The following is a 21,967-nucleotide window of genomic DNA, read 5'->3' on the forward strand; positions in this document are numbered from 1 at the left end:
GCTTTCTTCTTCAACATTCCTCTGGCTATTTGGGGCCTTTTCTGGTTCTATATAAATTTTGGGATTATTTGTCCCATTTCTTTGAAAAAAACAAAAGGATGATATTTTGATTGGGATTGCATTAAATGTGTAGAAGGCTTTAGGTAGCATAGACATTTTCATAATATTAGTTCTTCCAATCCATGAGCATGGAGTATTTTTCCATTTCTTGTTGTCTTCAATTTCTTGCATGAGTACTTTATACTTTTCTGAGTACAGATTCTTTGCCTCTTTTTTTTTTTTAACCGATATTTATTTTATTTTATTTTATTTCATTTCATTTCAACAAATGACCTTTTATTAGTTTGAAAGAGCAGCTTCTTTGCCTCTTTGGTTAGGTTTACTGCTAGGGATCTTATGGTTTTGGGTGCAGTTGTAAATAGGATTGACTCCTTATTTTCTCTTTCTTCTGTTTTGCTGTGTGTGTATAGAAATGCAACTGATTTCTGAGCATTGATTTTTATATCCTGTCACTTTACTGAATTGCTGTATGAGTTCTAGCAGTTTTGGAGCGGAGTCCTTTGGGTTTTCTACATAAAGTATCATATCATCTGCAAAGACTGAGAGTTTGACTTCTTCTTTCTAGATTCAGAAGCTTTTTATTTCTTTTTGTTGTCTGATTGCTGAGGTTAGGACTTCTAGTACTATGTTGAATAGCAGTGGTGGTAACTGACATTGCTGCCATGCTCCTGACCTTAGGGGAAAGCTCGCAGTTTTTGCCCATTGAGAATTAATTCACTGTGGGTTTTTCATAGATGGCTTTGAAGATATTGAGGTATGTACCCTCTGTCCCTACACTTTGAAGAGTTTTGATCAAGAAAGGATGCTGTACTTTGTCAAATGCTTTTTTAGCATCTTTGGAGAATACCATATGGTTCTTGTTTTTTATTTTATTACTGTATTGTATCACATTGATTGATTTGTGGTTGTTGTACCAAACTTGTAGCCCAGGAATAAATCCCACTTGATCGTGGTGAATAACCTTCCTAATGTACTTTTGGATCCTATTGGCTAGTATTTTGGAGAGAATTTTCACATCAGTGTTCATCAAAGGCATTGGTCTGTAATTCTCCTTTTTGATGGGGTCTTTATCTGGTTTGGGGATCAAAATAATGCTGGCTTCATAAAATGAGTTTGGGAGTTTTCCTTCCATTTCTATTTTTTGGAACAGTTTCAGGAGAATAAGTATAATTCTTTTTAAAATGTTTGGTAGAATTCCCCTGGGATAGTCGGGCATTATTAAGTGATATTTATGTGAAGCAGGAGAGACTAGAGGTAGAAAAATCCAATTAGGTGGTTCCAACTGCAATCTAGTTATGAGGACCTGGATTTAGAAGGTAGTTTTGGGTGTAGGGAATAAAGAACACACCTGAGCACCATAACAAGATAAAACAGTATGACTCAGCAAGAAATCAAATTGAGAGGAGGAAGGAGAATGAAATAGGAGACATATTTGTTGTCTCTAAGGGTCATCAGTTATAAGACATCATTATTTTATGTTCAATTAAGAAAAAACTCTCTTAATTAAACTAGGATCCTTACCAAGGAATTTTTCTAATATATTTATTAAAAGCACTATCTTGGGCTTATTTAGGCATAGTTTTTGATTATACATTCATCCTGTGTATATGTAAAAAGGAAGATACAAGTGAAATAAATTGGTAGAGGTACTCTTGAAATTTCTAAATTTAAAATTAGAGTTTTTGACTCATGTTTTTCCACAAAGTAACTTTCTCTGTGTCAAAAATGTTATTTCTTCAAAGTGTTATTTCTTAAAAGAGTGTTCTGCTATTCCCTCTGACATATTCTTCTAAGTCACTGATCCCGATGCTGCAAAGTTAGATGCTGGAAGTGACACATTCATGCTGCACAACCTTATGAAAATGACAACTTATCGATACTGTTACCAGGCACGGAGGTTTTAAGAAACCAAAGATCATCAAACATGTGATTTCAAATATTAAAAGTGAAAAAAAATTTATCTTAGAATAGATAAAATAAAGCAGATAAATCACAGTGTCTGTACTTAGTAAATGTTCAGGAAGCAGTAAATATAATAGGACTCCAAAATTTGTGGTTTTGAGGGGAGAAAGGATGATGGCCCTACTGAGAGTAATGCATCGGTTAGAAAGAGGATCCAATGTTGCCAGAAAGCAGAAAATTATATTTTGCACAAGTTGAATTGGAAGTGAAAGTAGCTCGTCTAGAAATACACTAAATTAATGGCAGTATACATAACCATGTAGTTTTGAACTACCCTAGCCCTCATTTCTTTTTTTTCCAAACCAAAGAAAGCATGAATAAAAATTTCACAGAATTATATTTTTTTATTATGCATATTCTCTTTTATGTGGATTCATCTTGATGTTTCATTAAACTTTAGATTTCTTATTTCTTTTTTTTAAGATTTTATTTTTTTATTGGACAGACAGAGATCACAAGTAGGCAGAGAGGCAGGCAGAGAGAGAGGGGGAAGCAGGCTCCCCGCCGAGCAGAGAGCCTGATGCAGGGCTCCATCCCAGGACCCTGGGATCATGACCAAGCCCACTGAGCCACCCAGGCGCCCCTAAACTTTAGATTTCTTAAAGGATAAGACTATCTATACCTTATGCCTTCTTTCTCCTCCCTCCTCCCACCTGCTCCAGCATTATCTTAGCCATATTACGCTTGCCTAAAGAATATTAAGGAGATTTTTTTTCTTTCTTTTTAAGATTTTAAGACTTTATTTATTTGTCAGAGGGAGACAGAGAGAGAACACAAGCACAGGGAAAGGCAAGCAGAAGGGGAAGCAGCTGAGCAAGGAGCCGAATGCAGAACTCAATCCCAGGACTCTGGGATCATGACCCAAGCCAAGGGCAGATACTTAACTGACTGAGTGACCCAAGCATCCCAGATATTAAGGAAATTTAATAATTGAGAACAAGATGACCCTTTAATGTAGAAGAAATAATGATAACTAACACTTATGAAATGTTACACACTAGCCATTGAAGTAAAGCACTATTACACACTAACTGTTGGGATAGAGCGCTACTGATCACACACGAGTCATTGAGAAAATGCCACTGATTACCCACCTGCCACAAAGATAAAACATAGTTACACATGCTCCTGTTTCAGCGCTCCCACCCCGGATAAGTGCCTAAAGTTATTTTCCATATTTGACAGAAAACCGGAGACTACTTAATGTTTTATACTCAGGAACAGGAACTTGTTTTGAAAGCAAGTAGTGTCATTCTAGAACACGTTTTATCCTTTATCCTACACTACAGCCAGGAAATGACACCTCCTTTCTTACCATGATCACAATAAACTCACCTCTCGATGTCTTGCATCTTGATTTGGTGATTCACAGGTTTGACTTTGACTGTTGATAGGAGAGCTTCTCTTAGCTGCCAAGATATGGGAAATACCATCACAAATTTTATAAGATTATGATAAATAAGCTCATTTTATTTCACCAGTGCATTTCTTTAAAAAAAATCATTTTAACATATCAGTATCAGCTTGAAAGAAAACATCTAATATACTATTTTGTAAGAAAAGTCAAATAACCAATTAAAAACCCTTCACATTTCTAGGTTATCATAACAATATAGATTTGTTCATCTATTCAGGCTGATTCAATGGGCTATGGTGCTAAAAAATTGACAATACTAAAAATAATAATAGTTAACATCTATATAGAACTAAGTATCTGTCACATCCTTTAAAAAACATTTTTTTGTATACAGTACTCCTCTCTTATCTGTGGAGATCTCTTCCAAGTGGATGCCTCAAACTGTGGCTACTTCTGAACCGTACCTATACTGTTTTTTCCTACACATACTTACCTATGATCAAGTTTAACTTATAAATCACACATAGTAAAAGATTAACAACAATCACTAATAATGAAGTTGAATGATTACAACAATATACCGTAATAGAAGTTATGTGAATGTGGTCTCTTTCATTCTCTTTCAAAATACTTTATTGTACTGCATTCACCCTTCTTCTTGTGATGATGTGAGATGATAAAATGCCTATGTGAAGAGATGAAGTGAGGTCAAGGACATAGGCGTTGTGATGTAGTATTAATTACTGACCTTCTGATGATTTGTCAGAAGGAGAATTAAATCATCTGTGTTTGGACCATAGGGAACTGAAATTGCAGAAAGTGAAACCACAGATTGGGGGGGGGGGGGAACTACTGTCTCAACTCATTTAAACCTTACAATAACCTATCATGACATATGGACTACTATTAGACCCATTTTACAGATAAAGATACTAAAGCACAGGGAATTTAACTTGCCCAAGATCATTTGACTCTCACTTGAAGGTTCAGGCCCAGGCTTTCTGGCTCCAGGGTCTATGCATTTATGAGCACATTAAGCTCACATCAAGCTTCCCCTACGGCAAGATTCAAATCAATTATGTCTTTTCCTGAGGACTGGGAACAGTGGGAAGTGAAGCTGGCTGTGCCACATGAGAACTGTGAGCAAACTGATGCTGAGAAAGGGATTTACTGAGGTCACAAAACAATAGACCCAGCGAGCGTCACCTACATGCCACTGCTTTCTTTTCTGGCCATGTGTCTGAGCTGAGTTTAATTTCACTTCAGAAGCTGGGCACTGTTTCACCTCCACAGGTATCAGGGAGATGGGAATGAACCCACTGTGAATATCATCCAGAAGCAAGGGAGGGTAATGTGAATAGCCCCAGTGATTCATGAGGGACACGATTTCTTAATAATTTTAATGCATCTGTTAAATGATAGTTTATGTATTAATGAGAGAGAGATGGAGAGAGAGACCTAAATGTGAAGTGACCTCTTTATTCAAAAGGAAAGCGATGACTTAAAACTATAAAAAAAAATTTCTTAGTCAACATAAAGATGTCTTTTTCAGTAATAGTTTTGTTTTACTGTAACATATTTTATTTTCTTCTTATTTCTATTGTTTCAGTTTTTTAACCTTGTACATCCATCTTCACTTTCAGATGGTTTTAATTTGATGAAATTAACCTCATTCCCTCCATGGAATCTGAAGTCGATCACTTCTGGCTATGACATTTTTATACAGTTAGTCTCTTGCTATTCGAACCTTATGACAGACTGTTACTCTTGAATTTACAACTTATGTCACTAGTTAATGTATTGTACACATTAAATATGGAATTAATCTACTTTTACATATGAAAAACTTCATCTTTTGCTTGAATTACAATAGTAAGCATGATTTGTCACTATAAGCATCTTATCACATATATAAATAATATGGCACTCTTTTTTATAGAAAACACGTTAGCATATTATGTACCTTGCAAAGTTATGTTAAATTATAGGGGGAAAATACATAAGAACTTCTTGATGGTTTCCTTTCCCTTATGAAGCTCTTTACATGCATAATCTTCTACTGTCTACAGAAAAACCTTGGGAACTAAGCAAATGATAGAGATATTTTTATCTCATGCATCTATAGATGTACCACATAATTTATCTCTTCTAGATGTTATTATCAATGCTAAAAGTTTGGTTGGAAATAGAAAGATGGAAGTTACTAAGCTATAAAATGGGTACCTTAGGTGGATTCTTACTTATTCCGCATTATGAGGCCATATAAGGTGGTATTTATTTTCTCCGTTTTAAAGAAATAGGAATACTCAGGCTAGGTAATAGCTCAGGTTAGGTATCTAGTAAGAGATAGATCTGGAATGAAGCATCTGCCTTCCAGGTGCTTTTCAAGCTATCATGTGTTAGTCTTTCTACAACTCACCAATAAGATTATTTTATTAGACATTTCCTGTCGTGAAACACTTTGATAGCAAATAAACATCAAGACAAGATTATTAAGGAACTTTTACTTTGTCTACTATAATGATGATTATGATGATAAAATTATAACTACAGCTTATTCACTTACTATGTACCTGGCATTCTTCTTAACAATCTTACATAAATTCATTCATTTATTTTTCATAATAACCCATACGTACTAGCAATATGATATTTTAACTCCTGTTTTACATATGAGGAAACTGAAGTGCAGGAAGTTAAAATGACTTCTCTAAAGCCACACAACTCAATGACATGTGCCCCTGGTTTAGTTTCTCATCCTGTGAGAGAGCCCTGTGCCTGGGGCACTGACATTCTCCCTGGAGGAATTTTTTTCCTCTTGGTTTCTTAAGGGTGAATCATTCCAGCACCTTTACTCCTGCATGTGAGGGCATCTGCTACCCCTGTTCTACCAGACATCCAAGTTACGAACCTGTAATGATGTTCCTGATGGGCTTCACCAGTGCTGTGAAGCCGGAGACCTCGGGCTGTCTGTGCTCCCACATGGGCTGCCATATAACAAGCCCACTGGCCAGTCGGAAGGTCAGGTCAGATTCCTGAGGGAAGAGAAGATTTATATCTAATACCGGGCTTGTAACTGGTTGAAAGGCCCAGTCACTGCAGTGATTAGTATCATTCGTAAGATCATTGTCAAAGTAGGTTGATCTTCTAGACCCTCTTACATCCCTCAGATGAGTGTTTCCAGGGTAAACCAGTAGCCCTAAATTATCATCACAATTACTATGGAAACCACGGTGGTCTGCTTTTGGCAAAATTAATAATTAAAATGGAGCTCTGGACAAAGCATGAAACACAAATTATTGTTTTCTGTTAGCAGTCATCAAGGCCTGTTTATTTCAAGAGTCTTGGCAGATCTCTTGTGGTTATCATTATTATTCCTCTTAATTATTTAATTTGTCCTTCTTTCTCCCTCTTAAATCAATATCCTCAGATACGGCTATTTTGACTTTCTGTTCTCCTGGCCATCTTTTGACTTTGCTTCATGGAATCAGGAACATATATTTAGACCTTCCTAGTATATTGTTTTGTAATGTTACCTTCTCAAAAATCTTTAATTTCTTGAGGGTCTATCAGGCATTCTCCCCCTTCCACAGCACCTGGCATCATCACAATGCTTAACACAGCATTAGAAATTGGGTACACAATAGGAGCTCAACAAGCACTTGCTGAATTACACTGACCTTACAACCCATACTCACTCAGTTTATCTACAATTTAAAGTCTCTTCCAGGGAGAACATTCTCTGCTTCATCATGACATCATTTTGAGAGGTTGAGATGCTTAAAATGCAATCTCATATTTTTTAAGTACAAATATATGACACTCTGAGATTAAATTTTAAACAACTCAGCCACGAACTAGAATTAAAATTAAAAGAAAAAAGAAATAAAATAAAGAAATTAAACAACTCAGCCTCTCAAAAAGAAAGCAATGGAAGCAGAGAATGTGATTACAGATTAATGAATACAACGGAGACCCAGGAATTCACTTGGGGCAGGGATTTGCAACCCTAGCTTACATATTATAATCACCCAAGGAGCTGTTAAAACCTAGGAGGTCCAGGTCTCAACTCCTTCTCTTGCCCAAAACAATTAAATTGGAATCGCTCTGAAGTTCTCTGCTGACTTTCACATGTAGCCATGGTTGAAAACCACTGATCTATGGGGCACTTGGGTGGCTCAGTGGGTTAAAGCCTCTGCTTTCAGCTCAGGTCATGATCCCAGGGTTCTGAGATTAAGCCAGAGATTGGGCTCTCTGCTCAGTGGGGAGCCTACTTCCCCCCCACCCCTGCCTGCCTCTCTGCCTACTTGTGATCTCTGTCAAATAAATAAGCAAAATCTAAAAAAAAGAAAGAAAGAAAGAAAGAAAGAAAGAAAGAAAGCCACTGATCTAGAAGAATAAGAAGTAGGAATAAATTGGGAAGAATGAAAAGTGATCCAGCAAATGGTGAATCATTGTGGCTCAGTGTCAAGGAAACTTCAGCAGGAAAGTCTGGTGAAATCTACACATTGATACAGAGAAGCTTCGTCTGTAAGCTATGGACTGGGATGCTGGGGCTACAACAGGGGCCATGATGGGAAAGCGTCTAGAACTCCCTGTGAAGGTATCAGGAAAGTACATAAAGCACTTAGTCAAAGTCTGTCAACATTCATTCTACAAATATTTATACACCACCTACTGCATACCTGGTACTACTCTACTCTAGGCTAGAATAGTGAACAAAGCATATAACAATCCCTGTTTTTCTAGGTGCAAAAGAAGAAGTAAAGCAGGCAATGGGTTGTGTCTGCAAAGTGTTGAAAGTTTAGATAGGATGGCCAGGGGAAATCCTTGTTGTGAAAGTGGCTTTGGAGTAAAAAGATCTAAATGAAATGAAGGAGCTGCCACATAGATATTTTCAGAAAAAACTTTCCATGAGAAGGGATCAGCAAGTGTGAAGGTCCTAAATACGCCTGGTCTACCGAGAATAAGCCAGGAGACTGTGTATCTGGAGTCAAGTAAATAGCAGAAGAGTAGAATGAAAAAGTAAGGTCAGAGAAGTTACTGAGTTCCCAAATACTATAGCGCCTGATAGGTCATAGTAAGGGCTTCAGCAATTACTGAGTAAGACGGGGAACCACGAGGGTTCTGAGTAGTGGCATGACATTACTGGATGTAGGCTTGATAGGATTACTGAGGCTATTAAGAATAGTTCGAGAAAGGGCAAAAGTGGAAAGAGAGAGAGTTTCAGAAGCTATTATTATCATTAAGGTGGAAGATAATGACAGGAGAGAGTTTGTAGAGGTCGAAATGAGCAGTGGTCGATTCTGGATACATTGTGAACACACAGTCTACAGACTGGAAGTGGAAGGTGTGAGGAAGAGGTATCAGAGGTTTTTGGCTTTGACAAAGATAGGCAAGATGAAGCAGGTGTGGGGATATCAGGAGTCTAGTTACAGACATGTTAAGTTTGAGATGTTTGTTAGACATTCAACTAAAGATACTGAGTAAACAGCTTGACAGGCAGATTTAAAGATAAGGGAACATAATATTATGTATGGTGTTAGATCCAGCAAGCAGGGGATTAACAGAAAGCAAAGTTTATCAGGTTTGTTTCCAGAATTCAGGAAGCCAAATTTCAATGGACCTGGTTTTGATAGTTTCATAGCTTCTGAGCTCAGTCCTTTTCCATGGTCCTCATAAGTAATGTTGGGACAAAATAAAATCCAGTGGCCATTGCATCCAAAGGTAAGCTCTCTTATACTGAAACCTGGGCCTTTAACACTGGCCCTACCAATGTTAGCACTCACTGAGAGTTATTATTTTGCTTTTATTTATTCTGCTTTCTTTGATATATTTCCAAATAGATTGTATACTTATTGGAGACAAATTGAGATCTTCTGTGCATTTCTCCTTGAGCATCAATACAGACTTCTGGATTAACTGAAGATAGTTTACATTTCACAAGTAACACAAACTAAATCAAATCATTCTTTAGACTTGAATACTTGCAGAATGCATGGCCTTTTCTTATGTTGCTATGTTCCTTTGTAAGTCCTTTTAGGTTGGTTGAATGCATAAGCTCTGGGACCCTAATTTCTCTTCTGGAGTCCCCTTTCGTGGGTCATGTAATGCTATGAATGCAGTCATGGCCAAAAAGTTGATAGCTGGAAGAGACACTATCATTCAAGCAGCTGTGGGGCAGGGGGTCTAGTAAGGTCCTTAGAAAAAACGGAAGACACAGACACTAGTAGAATCAATAGCTCCACATCTCAGTTGCATTTCTTTCTTTCACCGAAAGCCTGTTTTCTTGATGACATGAAATTCTAAATATGTCCGTGAGTAGTTTAGAGAAATCAAGTTTAAAAATTAATATTATTTTAAATTTTAAAGTTGTTTACTTCAAACATATGGATTTTATAAAAACTTCATTGAGGCTTGGATTTTTATTCCTTGCTATTTTGCTGGCACTCTAAGTAGCACCTCTCATAGACTAGGCACTCGATAAATATTTATTAAAGGAATAAGTACGTATGCAAATAAGTGCACTAAATTCCTTAGTTATAAAAAAATACCCAGAATTTTTTACCAAATTAAATATAGTTGAAAATAATCTATTTGACAGAATTTTTAGATTTATTTCATGTGACATATTTGAGGCAGTTATAAATTAAAATCAGAGAATCAATGTACAGAAACCTGTTGTATTTCTATACACAGATAATGAAGCAGCAGAAAGAGAAATTAAGAAAACAATCCCATTTATAACCACACCAAAATAATCAAGTGCCTAGGAATAAACTTTACCAAAGAAGAAGAAAAAAAAAACAGTACTCTGAAAACTCTAAAACACTGATGAAAGAAATTGAAGAGGACACAAAGAAATGGAAAGATATTCCATGCTCATGGATTGTTAAAATGCCTTTACTATTCAAAGTAATCTACAGACTTAATACAATACCTATGATAATACCAACAGCATTTTTCACAGAACTGGAACAAACAATCCTAAAGTCTGTATGGACCACGAATGACCCTGAGGAGCCAAAGCAATCAGGGAGAAGAAAAACAAAACTGAAGGTATCACAATCCCAGATTTCAAGTTATACTACAAAGCTATTGTAATCGGAACAGTATGGTACTGGCACAAAGACACATAGATAAATGGAATAGTATGGAAAACCCAGAATTAAACCCACAATTATCTGGTCAATTAATCTATAACAAAGGAGGAAAGACTACGCAATGGGAAAAAGATAGTCTCTTCAACAAATGGTGCTAAGAAAACTGGACAACAACATGCTAAAGAATGATAGTGGATCACTTTCTTACACTAAAATAAACTCAAAATGGATTAAGGACCAAAATGAATTAAGGATCTGAAATCACAAAAATCCTAAAAGAGAACACAGGCAGTAATGTCTCTGGCATCAGACATAACAACATTTTTCTAGATGTTGTCTCCTGAGGCAAGGGAAATAAAAGCAAAATTAAACTATCAGGACAACATCAAAATAAAAAGTTTCTACACAGTGAAGGAAACATCCAACAAAATTAAAAGACAACCTACTGAATGGGAGAAGATATTTTCAAATGATGTACTGGATAAAGGATTAGTATCCAAAACATATAAAGAACTTATAAAACTCAACACCCCCAAAATAAGAAATTCAATCAAAAGACAGGTAGAAGACATGAATAGACATTTCTCCAAAGATGACATACAGATGGCCAATAAATATGTGAAAAGACACTCAACCTCACACACCACCAGGGAAATGTAAATCAAAACCACAATGAGATATCACCTCACACTTGTCAGAATGGCTAAAATCAAAAACACAAGGAAAAAACAAGTGTTGGTGAGGACGTGAAGAAAAAGGAACCCTCTCACACTGTTGGTAGGAATGTAAACTTGTGCGGCCACTGTGAAAAACAGTATGAAAGCTCCTCAAAACATTAAAACTAGAACTATTCTATGATCCAGTAATCACACTACTGGGTACTTATCCAATCAATCAATAGTTCAAAGGGATACATGTATCTCTATATTTTTTGCAGTATTATTTACAATAGCCAGATTATGGAAGTAGCCGAAGTATCCGTCAATGGATGAGAGGATAAAGAAGATGTGGTATAGAGACATGATGGACTATTATTCAGCCACAAAAAAAGAGTGGAATCTTGCTGTTTGCAAGGACATGGTTGGAGCTGGAGAATACGGTGCTAAGTGAAATAAGTCAGAGAAAGACAAATATATGATTTCACTTATGTGGAATTTAAGGAAAAAAAATAAGTGAACAAAGAAAAAGAGAGAGGGTGAGGCAAACTAAGAAAGACTTTTAACTATAGAGAACAAATGGATGATTACCAGAGGGGTAGGGGTGGGGCTTAGGGGATGGTGAAATAGGTGAGAGGGAAGAAGGGGTGCACTTGCTGTGATGAGTACTAGGTGATGCATGGAATTGTTGAATCCCTCTGCTGCACACCTGAAATCAGTATAACACTGCATGTTAACCATACTGAAATTAAAATAAGAACTTAATTAAAAGAGAAAAACATGCATTGAACGATACACTGTCTTATAGAAAGATGAGTCAATTTCTATTAATTTGCTAATTAAGGAGTTAATTCATTCAACAGATATTAAGCCAATAACATTGTCTGTGTAAGTGCTGATAGGCAACTCGAGGGAGTGGGGTTAAGAAAAGGAATGCCAAGGGGGACAGCACACAGGGGTTGGAGATGACAACTTTGTAGAAAGACCAGTCTGAATGGTTGTGTGGTTTTCCCCCAGGAGCAAGCAGGTATCTGGGGCAGGGGTGGAAAAAATGGATTTTGGTCATGACTTGGGGTTAACATTTTGAAGGGCAAATGCAAAGAAAGGATAGGGGAAAAGGCCATGACGGTGCTGGCGAGGAGCAGTTCACAGGTGTATGGTATGGGTAGGAAAGTGGAGACAGACAGGGTCTGATAAGCAGCAGGCCAGTGAAAGACTGAAGGCAGTGATTCTCAGTCAGGGCAATTCTCATCCCCTTCCCACCCACTGGGGACACCTAGCAATGTCTGGAGTCATTTCGGCCATCACAGCTCAGAGGGAGGAGGTGCTCCTGGCATCTGGTGAGTAGGGGCCAAAAAAGCTACTGACGTCCTACAAGGCACAAGGCAATGTCCCACAAGAACGAATCATCTGGCCCAAAATACCAACAGTGCCAAAGCTGAGAAACCCTGGTCTAGGGGTTGTCTATTCCCTATCTACATTTAAAAAAGCAAACACCTTGCTCAGAAGGAAAAAGCCTTTTGGAGAAATTTATTGACTCACTAATATTTTTTTATTCCCTATAGCATCTGGAACAATATTTCCTTCATAAAGATAATAAAATGATGAAATAATAATATGCTAATAATAACAGTTTATTAGGATTTAATCACTGTACCATGTTTTATATGCATTGTCTTATTCCCTTATAAATTCTCTAATTACTTCTTCATAAATCTTCCAGGTTATAAGTAAAACTTGAGGGTCTTGAGCCAGAAACTGTCTGTTTAGTCTCCCCTGGAAAAGAATCTGGCTCCCTTTCTATTAATAATACAAAATACTAATAACAAAAAAATGCCATCACTAAGAGCAACTCACATTTGTTAAGGCTCCTTTATGCATAATGTTGAGCATTATCATGTTTCATCACACTACCTCATAAAACTATTTGCATGTCCAACTAATACTTGAGGGAAACTGAGGCTTCAGTTTCTAAGGCTCATAGTCACATAGTAGGAAGCAGCAAATGTGTGATTCAAATGCAAGCCTGTTTCCAAAACTTGGACTCTCAGTCATGTCTTCAAATAAAATTACACCCGTTCCAGTCACTTCTGCACCTCCACATTTTTTAATCCAGAGGATATCTGTCCACAGGTAGAAATCTTTACGGGCTCATTATTTAAAGAAACCTTCTTTCCTGTCCTCTCCATTTTAAGGAAAATGTACCTACATATAATCACTACTCGTGGCACCTGGTTTATTCAATGAGTCACCTATTAAATATTTATTGAGTACCCCATTTTTGGCAGACACTAGACACTGGAAATACAGTGTGACCTTGACAGGCAATGTCCTTTTGCTCAAGAACTCTGTTCTAGGGGGATAAAGGGCAATAAATATGCAAACAACCACAGAAAATAATTTTGGATACTTGTAAGTGCCAAGAGGGGAAAAAGAAAAAAGGATAGTCATGTGTTAGTGACACAAAAGTAGTCAGGAAAATTCTTTCTGAGGTGGTAACATTTGGGTCGTGAGTAAACTGATGAGACAGATATGGCCATAGGAAAATTTAGGGGAGGAGGCAGAGGTCGTTGTTTCAAACAGAAAGAAAAACAAGTGCATTACTTGAAAGCAAGAATGAGTTTGCGGGTGAGCCCCACTGAACTTGGAGGTTAGTGAAGGAGAGAAAGGCGATTGACACAGCAGGAGATGGGGCCAAGAAGATGGGCAGGAGCCTGGACCCGCTAGTCCCATAAGCCAGGGGATGGTCTAAATTCATGTTTTTTAGTAAGTGTAACCATCATAAAAGACTTTTTAAAATGGAAAGTCAAATATTTTAAAGCAGCTATTTAATTTGATTTCACAACATTTGAAATTTTTAGTATGTTTCATGAGCAATGTTACCCGTGCATGAAAAGCGTTTTGGAAATGTACAGGTAATTTCAATTCTATTCCTGGCAGCAATGGGACAGTGTCAAATGAAAGTGAATTTTAACTAAAACTAAAAGGAGTGAAAAGATTCACTTCATTTTCCTAATAGTGATTATTAATGGTCTTACAACCACCTACATATACATATGTACATACACTCACATACATACATAAATACATATAACTCGAATCGTTTATTAGGATCTTATTCTATTAAAGAACACTTGAGTATAACCATTTCTTCTTTTCTCTTAACTCAGCACTCAGAGGGTATATCATAATTTTCATTTACAGAAATAACAAATACATCTTGATTTCTCTCCATGTGTGGGAACTAGCCTCACATATATTCACCCTCTGTTAGAGGTATCCACAGCAGTATGCAATGGAGGATCCAAGAAGTTAAGTAGTATCACCATGATCACACAGCTAGAAAGTGGTGTGTTTTCACATAATTTCACATAATTTCAAATCATATTGTCTCCTTCAGACCCAAAGGGTACTTGTCTATAGTTACATTGCAGTACAATTGATTTCCATATCATCCTATGTTTTGTATTTTATGCCTTAAGAAATATTTTGGAAAGCAATTCTCAGCTTGTACCACACTGTCTAGAAGTCCATGGCATAGAAGACATTTAGAACTTCTGCTCTAGACCTGCATTATATCAGACAGCTTACAAGGTACTGTAGAAATACAAAGGAGATAATAATGACTTAGTCTACGTGGGGAATTTCAGAGGAACAGCTTCATGGAAATGATGACATTGAAGTTGAGGTTTGAGGAGTCATCAGACGAACAGAAGAAAGAAAGAGGGCAGAGCGAATGGCAAGGGTATATTCAGGGAATGGCTTCCAGAACTGGATCATGAAGATGCCAGTAGGGACTGGCAAATGATACATTAAAAGTTCCTTGACCTTATGTGCCATGTTTAATATGCTGGACATGATCTTGGGGCAGAAGGAGAACCTTTGAAGATTTTTAAGTAGATAATGATATGGAAGGAATTGTGTTTTGAAATCATAATCAGTGGTTTGATAATAGAAATAAATCTCTCCATGTCTTGGCTTGCCACAAAATCTTCTAAGACATGGACAATCAAATATGGAAATATGGAAACACCATTTGAAGCCCACCTCACCTCTATCCCCCCTCAGTCTAATACTAGCCCTCTCCTTACCTTGATCCTGTGTACCAGAGGAGCAAAGAGAAACACAAAGAGCTCCACAGTGGCCATGGAGTTCTGGAAGATCTTCCTTCGGTTGTTCTCCTCTTCATCGTTGGAGCTGCTTTGACAAGGCTGCCCTGGTGAACCCTGGTTTTCTACCTGGTGGATGAATGCACTGCTGCTGCCACCCCAGCTGGAGCCACGGTCTGTGCCCCCAAACCGTTCACTGTTGCAGTCCTGGGGGGCCTCCAGGAGCATCCAATGAAGGGTGTGAAGGAGCTTTGTCTCAGCAACACCCAGTTTATCTTGGTGGCCTGCATGGGGACAATCACATAGCCAAATTAAGACAAACTCTGCTACTAGAACAATGGATATCAACTTTGGGTATGGAAAGAACATCCTTGCTTTGCTCTGCAGCTTGATTTCCTGGGAGGCACTAGCATTTCTCTACACTTCTTACATCCACGGCTGGAAGGGCTCATTCTTTTTCTTTCTTTCTTTCTTTTTTAAGATTTGTTTGGTTATTTGTTTGTTTATTTGAGAGAGAATAAAAGCAAGAGCTCACAGAGGGAGAGGAAGAAGCAACCTCTCCACTGAGCAAGGAGCCAGATGCAAAGCTCAATCCTAGGACCCTGGGATCATGACCTGAGCCAAAGACAAACACTTAACTGACTGAGTCACCCAGGAGCCCCTGGAAGGGCTTAGGGCTCATTCTTGTCTTAGGGCTTCCTAACTGGTTAAAATCTCTGCAGAATAGCATAGTGTCATAGGAGGAGAAACTGCACACATCCCTCTCTTCAGGCAGATACCCATATATATCTCCAAATAGGCAGTGTGGTGGTGAAGAATCCAGGCTCTGAAGATAGCAACAACTTTACTTTTGACAGGGTGACCAAGAAACCCCTCTCTAAAGGTATCTTTTGTGCAGAGATCCAAAAAAGGGCAAAGAACTGGATGGAAAACAGCACATGCATGAACATGGGGTGGATGTTAGGATGTGTTATCATGTGAGAAAAGCAATTTCAAGAGAATCTTGAAAAAAGGAAGAGTTTCTATACACATGCATACACATACATAGAGTACTATAAAGTGCAAGAGGTCGATTTAGGACTTGAGAGGTCTAAAGAGAAATCGGATTGGAACTCATCTCAGAGAGGTGATAGGCTTCAGCTTCCCTGTAATGTTTTAATGTTTAAAAGGAAAATGTATTCACGTATTACTTGTAAAATTCAAGATTTAAGAATAAGAATGCTGGAGCGCCTGGGTGGCTCAGTGGGTTAAGCCGCTGCCTTTGGCTCAGGTCATGATCTCAGGGTCCTGGGATCGAGTTCTGTATTGGGTTCTCTGCTCAGCAGGGAGCCTGCTTCCTCCTCTCTCTCTCTCTGCCTGCCTCTCTGCCTACTTGTGATCTCTCTCTCTGTCAAATAAATAAATAAAATATTTTTAAAAAAATAATAAATAAATAAATAAATAAATAAATAAATAAAATCTTAAAAAAAAAGAGTAAGAATGCCAGTTCCTTCATTGGTAAGATGGAGATCATAGTGGTACCCACGTGAGGGGGCATTTATGAGAACTGAATGAGATCACGTGTTCAGTTCCTGGAAAAAGAGTAAGTACCCAGTAAATGTCATTAGCATGAGTGTTGACAGTTACATGCCATGGAGAAGGAATGAGGAAGAAGAACCAACCTAACTTGTTCCTGTTTGAAAGCAGGGTTGCGGTGCAGTGCAGGACGTGAGGCAAAGCAGCTTGCACCAGCTCCCATCTGGAAATGCTCTGGATGGCTTCAGAGAGGGCTGGAGAAAGGCCATGCAGCTTGTTCTCTACCAACACACGCTCAAAGGACTGTGGATGCCGAAAAAGAAGAAAAAAAAATGTGTAAAATAAGGAATTGGAGATTCTGTCTGACGAGAAACTGGAGATCAAAGTACTACACCAGGATGCAAATAACTGCATCAAGTTTTTTGAAGTGCACTCACATTGCATTTCATGTTGATGATCAATGGGTCATGATCATTTCTTTTTAACCATTTTTAGGTTTTTGATTTAAAATATAGGACTTGAATTATTAAGTGACTTTTATTTTCACCAAAATGAGTGTCATCTAAAAAAAGAGCACAACACCACATTTAACTCATGTAATATGTTATAAAATGTTGCTGTGGCATCCAAAGGGGCTGTCACATTAGCAGAACACAATGAAATGTCTTCTGTAAAAGAGTCTTGAGGACAGAATTTGTTTTGATGTGGTTCAACAAGTGTTAAAATAAGATACAACTCTTTCAAGAAATCTGATTTGGGGGTCTCTGAATTATTTCATGTCCTAAGCAGTAAGTACATTGTGTCCTAAGCACAAGACATTTCCTTGCCTAATGCCTGTAACCCTGAAGATACTTCATATACCTTTGAATAACAGACGGAAGAAAGGGCAAGGAGAATGATGGGAAATAAGCCATAGCTTTGCTGGTTTATTCACTCTTTCTTGGCCAGGGATACTTTCAGAAAGTGAAACATCACAGAACAAATTTGACCTACTCCCAGTTTTTGTTGTTGTTTTTATTTGAATGGGGGGGGGGTATTGCTCTAAGGGGTTAGGGAAGTATAGCTTCCAAATATTTAAATAAATTTAATAGATATTTTACTTACATGAATTGAACCTGATTGTTACCTGATGCCCCATGTAATCAGGAAAACTGTGGAAATATGCTACAGAGTGATCATAATACAGGTTCCAAGTATTCAAGCTGTATTATGGGTACTATTAGGATACCAGAGAAAAAGACATGGCTTAATACAGATACTCTCTTAAGAAAATGAGTTACTTTTTGACTAAAAAAAGGAAAATAAGAAATCCATCTTCATAATGAAAAGCATGGTGATGTTTTGATAAGGAGTATAAAAAGATAATGGTTTTTTTTTTGTGTTGTTGTTGTTGTTTTTTTCTATACTGAATAAAGACATATCCAAATGATTTTAAATTCTTCAGCCCTCAGGTATCTAAGTATTCATTAAGTAAATGGTGAGTATGTTGAGCATTAAAAGATTATAAAGAATTTACAGTCTTGTTGAATACATTTTAGAGGATGACTTGTATATTTTATAATTGGGTGCTCTGGGTACTTAATGTCATTTCCTTCTTAAATGTCACTAATACAGCTCTTATTATTTTTTAAACCCTGAAAACTGCTTTCTACATTTTTATTTCTCTCTGACTTAGTTGTTTGATATTGTATGACTACATTAAAAATGCCAAATCTTTGCCAAGGACAGGGAAAATTCAGGATTATTTTAAGTTAGTATAATTGTAAGCATGATTTATGGAAAGCTCAGTGATTTCTTAAGTGTCAAATTACTCTAATTTGAGCTAAGTACAACAACAAATTCCGTTAAAAGGTCCTTATTAAGAGATTATATTTTAAAAATATCTCTGTGGCAACTTTGAAGGGCAAGGAGATACAAGAAAACAAATTCCTATGTGAATGTGTGTACCTGCATGCACATTTAAAACTCTCTAGTTGGCTCTCATCATTTTTAAGGGCCATAACACATTTCAGAACTCCTCACTATATAGTCATCTGTGTAGTCATTTGCGAATTCTCATGGCAATGCCTAAATGGGTAGGTTTCCACTTTTAGATTTTGATATATGAAATGTAAAGATCCTTATTTGAGCTCCAAATTCTAATGAAATTTATGAAAAGTTCATCCCATTTTTGCTTCATGATTTCATGTTTTTTGTTTTTGATTTGTGGTTGGGACCTCTTTAAGGATATATCATTCACTTAGACTCTCAGGACAAGTGCACTCTATAAGGTATACATATTAATAGCATTATTCTCATAATTACTTTATATCATCTATTTTCAGACTTGCACAAAACATGCAAGACATCAAGTTCAGAACTGTATATGACTTTGAGTCATTCATAGGCCCTCATCTCATTAACTTCCACCATAATAGTCTCAATTTTGTTGAGGAAAGAATGGACTTCTTATATTTGTCCTGCAAGGCCCTTTACCACTTGGTTCTCTGTAATCTCTCCACCCTTTCTTCTACTGCTCTCCTCCTATCCACTCGGGGATAAGGTGCTTTAGACTTGCTATTCCGCTTTACTCTTCCCTGACCTATTCCTCCCTCCCTATTTTCACAGTTTTCTCTAACAGTCACATTAGCAGGTAAGTCTGACCTATCCACTGCTCTTACCATGGAATCCACTCCCTCCCCCAATCCCGAGCTGCCGGTGCCCCCAGTCTCCGTTCTTTCTTCATTTTCTCCATAGTGCTTATCACTATCTGGCTTATTATGTATTTTACTTATTTGTGAGTGTCTTGACTTCCTCCCACTAGAATGCAAATTCTGTATTTTGATTATTGCTCCATCCCATCATTTAGAACCCTGCCTAATACATAGAAGGTGCTCAATAATATTTGCTAAATGAATTAATCTATACAGTCAGTTTAATTTAATGCCTTTCTTTGGGTTGAAATGACCCCACAGAATATGGAAACAATTATTAAATGTTGAATATCACATACCACACATGAGGCTTCATATTGCTTTCCCAGTTTAGGCCTCAAAAATGCACTGAAAAATTAATAGAGATAGTAGTTATAAGTAAAATTATTAGCATCTTTATGAAATATTTTTGCAACGGATAAGATACAGTGCTACATAACTCAAATTTCATGTCTCCCTATAGCTTGTTAATGAGCAGGTGTCGAACAGCTGACGACATTTGCTTTTACATGTGTAATTACATATATGAAAGAGATGTGGATCTCCACATTTTCTGCATCCACTCTTATCCTGAAGACTTTTTCCTAATCAGATTCCAAATTGCCAATGGTCAGGAGTGGTGTATTGCTCATGTGTATAATTATATCAAAAACTAAAAATGAACAGTTTGTGGGTTGTGGTTTCCAGAACCCAATTTTTTATCTGATAAATTTACAAAATAATAATAATAACAATAACAATAACAATAATGGAAATCTTGTTTCTTGTTTATTAGAATAGGTTTCAGAGATCCTTCCAGGAAAAAAAAAAATGCTTATCAAAAATCATCTTCCTCAGGGTCTTGAACCAGGAAGACTATATTGGCTGAATCCGAGCAAAAATGGTTAACAAGTGGGCATAGCCGATATTCGCCAAACAGGAGCTGGAAAAACAACAGGTCACCGGCCTGGAATTACAGCAGGAGATGGAGCGGAAATTGGACGCAAGAGCACAACCAGTCATAATTATCTTCCCTAGTTCCCCGCCCCCTCTTCCTAGGTTTTCTGCCCTCCCACCCCCTAAATAATGTATATATTTATTCAACTGCCAATCTGCTTGTCGACAAACTTCACGGAAATATTTTTTTTAAATGCGTGTTTTTAAGCAGGTGCAGAGGGCTTGCTTTCCAGCCCCAGAGAGGGAGCTGCAGGCTGTGGCGCGGCCTCAGCAGCAGTGGCGGCAGCGGCAGCGGCGGTGACCCAGGCGGCCCCAGGAGCGTCCCCAGCCCAGGGTGGCCCGCGGCGTGCCCTCTGCGCCCCTCACCTGGTTTGCCGCCAGAGGAAGGTCTGGATGGGCAGGGGGATGCCGCGGCCGCTGTCTTGCTCCTGGCCCTCGGAGCTCTTCCTCTTCACCATGATGGTGGCTCCTGGGAGTCCTACTGCAGGACCCAGCTCTGGCTCCTCGCTAGCCGCCGCCGCCTCCTCCTCCTCCCGCTGCTCTCCCCAACTCTCATCCCCTCCTTCCCCGAGGCTGAGCCGGCTCTCTCCGCCCTGATCCCCCGTCCCTCTCCCCTTCCCCCGCCCCTCCCCGCCCGTGGAACATGGCTGCGGGAGGAGGGGAGGGCTGGAGGAGCCGCGGAGCGAGGAGGGGGGCGCTCCGAGGAGCTGTCCGCCTCGCCGCCCCCGCGCCCGCTCCTTGCTTTCAGTACCTCCCACTGTGGACAGCAGCCCGCGCGGGCGGGCCGGGCGGCAGAGCAGAGCCGGGGACAGGGTGAGCTGCAGCGGGATGGTCAGAAGGGTCCACACTCCGCATTGCACGCGGATCCCCTCCCGCCTCTTCCACCCCCCTAGGATTCGGCTTCCTTCCCTGCGAGCTGCACCCCAGGAGTGTCCCCTGTCCTGCTTCCCAACCTCAGCATCCGAAGTATTGTCACGGTCTGGGGAGGAGGAGCTTTGGGAAACCGCAGAACAGTCACCAACCCTGGCATCATTCGCACGTCTAGCAAGGAGGTCAGGAGTCCACCCTTGGGTTTTAGCAGAAGGAGCACATGAAAATTATTAGAAGTGTAAACAAGGAAGAGGGCAAGCTTGGCAAGACAGAGAAAGCTTGAAAGTTTTCTAATGTGAGAATTTATTTTAAAATGGTAACCGCAAGAATTTTACTTTATTTTGCTAAAGCAGGAATATCCACAAACTAACCAATTGTGGGTATCAGTTAATTATAACTCGAGAAAGAACATTTGAATCATGCTTTTAGGAAATGCTGTTTATTATAGTCCATGAATGTACTTGGACGATCCTGTTCATCCCTTCCATATCTGCCATTTTCCTTCAGTTGTCATCGTCAAATGTCTGTATAATTTATCGATGGGTTACTGTTGGGCTCTTAGGTGTTTCACCTAGCTTCAGAACAAGTAGAGGTGGGGATGTAGCAGTTGGAATAGAAACCCATTGCTGTGAACCCAACTACCTGAACAAACACAGTCACACACTTTTTTGAACAAAGATATTGATGTAATAACACATGGAATAGA

General features: G+C 38.5%; 1 protein-coding gene across 13 annotated transcripts in view; it reads right to left on the reverse strand.

The window, feature by feature from the left end:
• Nucleotides 1-21,375, reverse strand: part of UNC80 (unc-80 homolog, NALCN channel complex subunit) — a 225,228-nt gene extending 203,853 nt beyond the window's left edge. For 11 of the 13 annotated variants that reach the window (XM_059168183.1, XM_059168182.1, XM_059168177.1 and 8 more), the window contains exons 1-6: nucleotides 20,758-21,375; nucleotides 19,755-19,803; nucleotides 16,909-17,065; nucleotides 15,230-15,531; nucleotides 6,291-6,414; nucleotides 3,358-3,431 (exon numbers count right to left, since the gene is read on the reverse strand). In XM_059168183.1, the coding sequence (XP_059024166.1) occupies nucleotides 3,358-3,431; nucleotides 6,291-6,414; nucleotides 15,230-15,531; nucleotides 16,909-17,065; nucleotides 19,755-19,803; nucleotides 20,758-20,849 (798 nt within the window). In that variant the 5' untranslated portion in view covers nucleotides 20,850-21,375. The remainder of the gene's footprint in view (nucleotides 1-3,357; nucleotides 3,432-6,290; nucleotides 6,415-15,229; nucleotides 15,532-16,908; nucleotides 17,066-19,754; nucleotides 19,804-20,757) is intronic. The other 2 variants (XM_059168186.1, XM_059168185.1) reach the window with 1 other exon arrangement.
• Nucleotides 21,376-21,967: the final 592 nt, after the last annotated feature.

Source organism: Mustela lutreola, chromosome 3, assembly GCF_030435805.1.
Source record: "Mustela lutreola isolate mMusLut2 chromosome 3, mMusLut2.pri, whole genome shotgun sequence".
Taxonomy (NCBI): domain Eukaryota; kingdom Metazoa; phylum Chordata; class Mammalia; order Carnivora; family Mustelidae; genus Mustela; species Mustela lutreola.